This window comes from Sorghum bicolor, chromosome 10 (genome assembly GCF_000003195.3).
Source record: "Sorghum bicolor cultivar BTx623 chromosome 10, Sorghum_bicolor_NCBIv3, whole genome shotgun sequence".
In the NCBI taxonomy this organism is placed as follows: Eukaryota; Viridiplantae; Streptophyta; class Magnoliopsida; order Poales; family Poaceae; genus Sorghum; species Sorghum bicolor.
In genome coordinates, this window is record NC_012879.2 from 9,656,006 (window position 1) to 9,661,918 (window position 5,913).

Below are 5,913 nucleotides of genomic sequence, written 5' to 3' on the forward strand. Positions count from 1 at the left end.
TTATGTGAAGTCTAAAAAAATTGGATTTTTCATTTTTATGATTTTCTGATGATTTACTATGATTTTTTTAAAGATTCAACTGAAATAATTAAAAAAGAAAAAGATAAAACCACTGTCACTATAGCAAAACCACTGTTCACTGTAGCGAAACCGCCTTCGAAACTGCTCCAAAGAGGTAAACTTCACGGTTTAAAAATTGAGGAAGATAATTTACCTGATTTTAAAGTTGAAGGGGAAAAAGTGAACTTTCGTGAAAATTGAGGAAGAAAAGTAGACATTTTCCTTAAATTTTTTTAATGAGCTGCTTGCTTGTGGATCTACCATGGCCCATGGGCTCATGGGGTGGTTCCTGGAGGCACTCCTACGTTTTTGATACATGACGGCAAATAAAAATTTTGTCTGCCTTTTGCTAATCCTCGAGACTGATGCTGACAGACTCAAATAACTGAGGCCTTTTAGAACGCAGGAATTTCCCATAAATTATACAGAAATTTTGTAAGCATCAGATGATTTTCATAGAAAAAAACATAGGATACAGAAAAATTCCAGCGCGTATGCCAGGTCACTTGCTGGTAGCACGAGTGCATCATACCTCACAGCTCGTTACGATCCATTAATCGACTCGCAGGATCACGGCACTTTTCAAAGAATCCTTAACCCTAAAAGCTAGCACACCAATTGACGTCCCAGTAATCAATTCTAGTAAAAAAGAATCCATCCGGATTGTCTGGTAATGACCCTTTGAGAAGAAAAATAGTAAATGTTTACTACAGTCTATGGTGTGCTGTACATGAAGCGAAGCAACGCAAACATTACCCTCATCTTAAATTTCAGCCTTTTCCTCTTTACCGGAGGAGCCAAGCCAAGGTTTTTACAGAGGTGCTCGTCAGGCTGCAGCGTCTTGGGAACAACACCAAATGCACAGACAAGGCTTGGTGCAGGTAAACTGAGGAGTCCTTAAGTTCTGTTTCAGTTTATGAGTTCTTACAAAAGCAGACACTAAAGCCCTCGAGTTTTGATGGGTCCTGGACTCCGGCACATGAGGATTTCTATCAGCAGCCTCAATGAATCTCTCAGTAGAATGCAGAAAGATTTGCCCAATTTGCAGCCTCTTTAGTAGAATGCAGCACAGACTCTGAACCTTAACAGTTCTGATTGGCTCAGCACAATGCCCCATTAGTCTACGGCTTCACATACTTGTCGACATACCCCTGAAGAAAAATAAAACCAAGTCAGTGGAGCCAGATATTTATTGAAACAAACATGTGCTGAACAAGAAAAATAGCACGGTAGAGAGCTAATGGAGAATATGGTACCGTTGGTTTGGAAATATTAGATTTGGGGGCTGAATCACATTTTCTTAAGTAAACATGGTGATACAAAGCTCTCATTCCAGAAAAAGTATGTGAGCTCAAAACTTGCAAGCACAGAATCAGATAGTTTGAAACATTTCTATTTCTAACTTGACATGTATGCCATCCACTTATGTGGGGCCTATTGATCCAGACAGATTTTAAATCCCATGATGGAATTCAGAAACTTAAACCAAGATGTCAGTCCAAGTGATGAAACAAATTATTGCCATATGATGACCAAACAAGATAAATGTAGACAATATACTCAATTAAGTGACATTACCGAACTCCACTAAATAATTACCAAATTTCTGGATGACAACATAACACGGACTTCAGGACATCAGAGCTTAGGAGCTTAATAGCATGACACCAACTAATTGTGACTTGTGTTTCTCAGTATCAAATATCAAGGGCATGGCATAATTTCCACTTCTCCATGATGTTCACATGCCATGAACAAGACTATTGCATAATATTGTCACAGAATGCTACAAACATATGAACAGAAATAATATGTACGCAAATAACCAATATTCTAGACATGTGACGATAGACATACCATTACTAATTTGGTCACCTTCTTTTGAGAGGATTGTACATAATGTTTAATCCTGGCAGGTGTTTTCGGAATATGACTGCTAGGGACTGAATTAGAAACCTTATCAACTGTTTTCCTGACAATAGTTTTGAAAGCCTCTTTGCTCATGTTACCTTGCCTCCATGATGGCTTAAGAACTTCCTTAACAAAATCGGCAATAGCAATCTTAAAAAGTTTCATTGACCTGGAGTCTTTACCCTTCTTATTTGTGTCCAATGTTTGGTCATTGTCAGCATCACCAGGGATATCTGAGTTCCAGTCTTTAGCACCCAAAAATTCAGGACTTGCATTCTCCACCACACCTGCCTCAGTATCTGCTGCCACCTCTCCAAGTCCCTCAACTTCTGACTCAGCAACAACCCCCAGTCCATACATATTTTCACTGTCCACTTCTAGGTTCATAAGTTTTGATGCATCACGACTATCAGCAGCACTCCAGTTCTTCTCTTTACGAAGATCTACCTTGTTGATTGAACTGCTCGATGGTTCAATACTGTCAAGCAATGGATCATATGGAGCACCAGAAGCAAACTCCTGACGGAATAACTTTTGTTTAATGGGCACAGGTTCTGCAGAACTTTCATGGGCATGTGTTCTGGATCGACCAAAAGGGGACACTGTATTCATGTGTTCTGTTGTGGAAACAGAACCAATTGCATTAGGGCTTACAGGATCCCCAATATCTAGACTTGGATCTGTTTTATCAAAGGTTGATGCAAATGGATTGTAGTGGGGTTTGATAGACGATTTAGTCAAATCAACATCAGATAGGGGACCAAGATTGTTACTTCCTGGTACATTTGATGGAAATCTCTGGAAAGAGGGATAAACCAAGTTACTTCCTGAATCCAGATTCCCAGGAGGTTGGTGCTGACCATATGGAGGCTGATGAGATGAATAAGATAGACCTACACCAGAAGGCTGCTGGTTAGAAGGAATTGCTGGTGGGAGAGTATGATGATGGAAATTGAATGGTCTGGGATGAGACACATCTTGTGGAGGGTAGCTTCTCATCTGGTTCTGCAGGAACTCATTTGCTGGTGCAATAACTTTATGCTGGAACTGCATTTGAGGGAATTCTGATGTTGTAAATGTTGGTTGTCCTGGTGGCTGAATCATATTTGAGGATGACATGTGTTCAGGAGGACACAAACTCTGAGGATGAGACTGGAGAGGATCAGATGCCATGGAGCTCTTGGTAGTTTGTACAGACATATACGAGACACCTGATGCAGGTTGGCTCATAAGAATTGGGTCACCTGCTGATGAAGACACATTTAAGTCCGATCGAGATTCTTGCATCTTATGAGTACCAGCAGAAGCAGCCACTGGTTGTGAATGCTCAGAAATTAAATTGTCACTGTGACAATGCTGCCCAAGGGCAACATCAAACGCACCATTATCTCCCACTTTGCCAATTAAATCATTAGAAGAACTATCCAATTTTGATGTCAATGCCAGGCCCTCTTGCTGAGCAACTTTACCTCCTGAATCATTGCCATCACCAGCAGGATGAACCCGCTTAGCAAATGGTGGCCTGCTCTGCTTTCCAGGTGAGCAACTGAAACAAGTTTAATACTGTTAGACTCCCAAAGGGAGCAAGATATACATATCGAATGCCATAACTTATAACAAATATAAATACAGAAATACAATTACACAGATGAACTGATGCATCTATTTAAAGTTCAAGGTAAGGTACAAGGCATCGTACCTTTGGGATGGGCTGCACTTGTTTGCCCCCACTGGACTACCACTTCTACCCAGAGGTGACTTGCTCCGGGTTCGTTTCTTTTGTCTCCTCCCATGCCTTTCACTACTTTGACTTCCCTCAAATTCACTATCACTTGTATCTTCTTTGGCCAGATGCCCAAGCACATCTGTGCCATGCTTCACTGGGTTGCTCTCATCCTTCAGATGATAATTTTCAGCCTTACCATTTTGCTCAGTGCCATGAGGGGTACTCACATTTCCTTTTGCATCAACATGTTTCTGATAATCGACCTCAGTATGTGGATCACTTGAATGACTGTGCATGTTATCTTCATGCAATATCACGAGGGTGCTGGTATCCTGAGGACCAGCATCGGCCTCATTTGCACTGTCATCGGAGGCATAACCTTGTATTAGTCGGAATGCGCTCCCACCATCCTCAGTTGCATGCACAGTTTTAGCATTCTCACCACTACCAGGTGGCAAATCCTTGCCAGGGCTTGAAACATCACTGATAGACTTCGACACATCAACATTTTCAGTACATTCAGCAGTCACGAGCGAAGAATTCTCTGGGGTAAGGGGCTGCCTTGATGGAGAGTCGTCATCCCCTGGAAATTGCCATGACAAAATAAATGTTTAGAAACATGATGAAGTGAAAATTAAGCTGAAATGCCAAAGTCAGGTACAACATTCATGCACAGTGATGTTTTTCATCGTACGAACTATCAGTTGTCATTGCTGTGACGCCAAATGCAGCAGTGTGAATAAAATGCAAGTTTCAAACAGAGTAAAAGTATCACTGTACTGAGATGGGGGAGGAGGGAAAGGGGAGTGCTAACCATCCATATCCATATCTGAGTCATCAGAAACAATTAGCTGAGTAGCTGGTTCCAGAGTTTTTGCAAAACGACCACCATCAGAAGCGCCTTCTTTTGCTACGGCTTCAGTGTCCCATGACTGTGCAGCAACAGGTGCATGAGGAGGAGACTGTGATGCTGGTGGTGGTGGTGGTGGAGGAGGAAGAGGAGGAGGAGGGGGAGGAGGAGGAGAAGGCGGTGGGGCAGCAGGTCGAGGTGGCGGTGGAGGGAGGGGCGGATACTGTGGAGGGGCCTGATGCATAGCTTGTTGCGGAGGCAGCATCCCTGGCATTGGCACCGGCGCATAACCTCTCTGCTGTGGCAGCATTGGCATCTGGTGCATCTGACCATGCTGCCCAAATGGGTATGGTTGGTTCTGCGGTGGCAGCACGCCATGCTGGTACGGCCCAGGCGGAGGCCGAGGCCGCAATCCAGGGTGCTGTGGGTATGGTGCAGGCGGCGGTGGCACAGGTTGCTGGGGAAAGGACCCAGGCACCCCAGCTTGCTGCTGGGGCGGCGGCGGCGCGCCAGGGCGATAGTGTGGATTGAAGCCCCCTCCCTGCCCGTACATCTCTAGCTCCGGAATCAATCAATCCCTCGCGCGAAACTTCCTGCGAAGTTCAAATTCCAATCAGGCCTTGTCAACAGTCAGCGCGGAATTAAAACCAAAACGAAACCACAAGCGGATAACGCGGTTGGCCCGCTGAAATCACCTCGGAAATTTCCAAACCCTAGATCAAACCGAAGCAGGGATCAAACCAATCGTGGTAGCATCGGCTGCATCGCCACAGACAGAGCTACCAAAGAGGAGGACGAGGAGGAGGAGGGCGGGCTCCGCGATTACCTGCTACGAGTCCGGAAAGGAGACCCCGCAGCGTCCTGCGGGAGGCTCGGATTCGGGTCGGAGCGGAACCCCCAGCTGCTCGCGATGGCCTGCGACCCTCTGGGGGCCCCGGCGCGACGGGGCGGGATCGAGCGACGACGGCGCTAGGTCGCTGCCGGCGCTGGGTTTGGTTAGGATTGCGAGATTTTGGTTTCGCGGTGCGCCATGGGCGATATGGCCCGGTGGAGTGAGAAATTACAAAGGACGGCGGACGGGTCCGTGCTTCGTGCTCTGCTTTTGCCTTGGCTTGCCTGGACCTCCCTGGAGAGTGGAGAGGCGTAGGTAGGACCTGAGGGGTCCAGGTGGGGGCCATGGGAGCAGAGAGAGACTTAGCGTCTTCAGACCATGGCCGCGCAAACAGGATCCAACGGTCCAGATTACCTCCAGACCGGACAGTAAACGGAATGAAAATACTGTCCAAATTTTCCCAACAACGGAGCATGCTGACATAGTGTATATTCTGCTAAGTGGTAATGGGTTCACTAGTTAAGGTTTTTATGG

General features: G+C 45.4%; 1 protein-coding gene across 2 annotated transcripts; it reads right to left on the reverse strand.

The window, feature by feature from the left end:
* Positions 534-5,652, reverse strand: LOC8065727. Of its 2 annotated transcripts, none has more exons than XM_021449463.1 (5): positions 5,374-5,652; positions 4,512-5,140; positions 3,671-4,280; positions 1,918-3,517; positions 534-1,211 (listed from the first exon to the last, which is right to left on the reverse strand). In XM_021449463.1, exons 2-5 carry the CDS (start codon positions 5,098-5,100, stop codon positions 1,182-1,184), a joined length of 2,829 nt encoding a protein of 942 aa, XP_021305138.1. In that variant the 5' UTR covers positions 5,101-5,140; positions 5,374-5,652; the 3' UTR covers positions 534-1,181. The 2 variants fall into 2 exon arrangements, with proteins under 2 accessions (XP_021305138.1, XP_002438162.2); XM_002438117.2 differs by lacking the exon at positions 5,374-5,652 and adding an exon at positions 5,243-5,370 and having other exon boundaries at positions 741-1,211.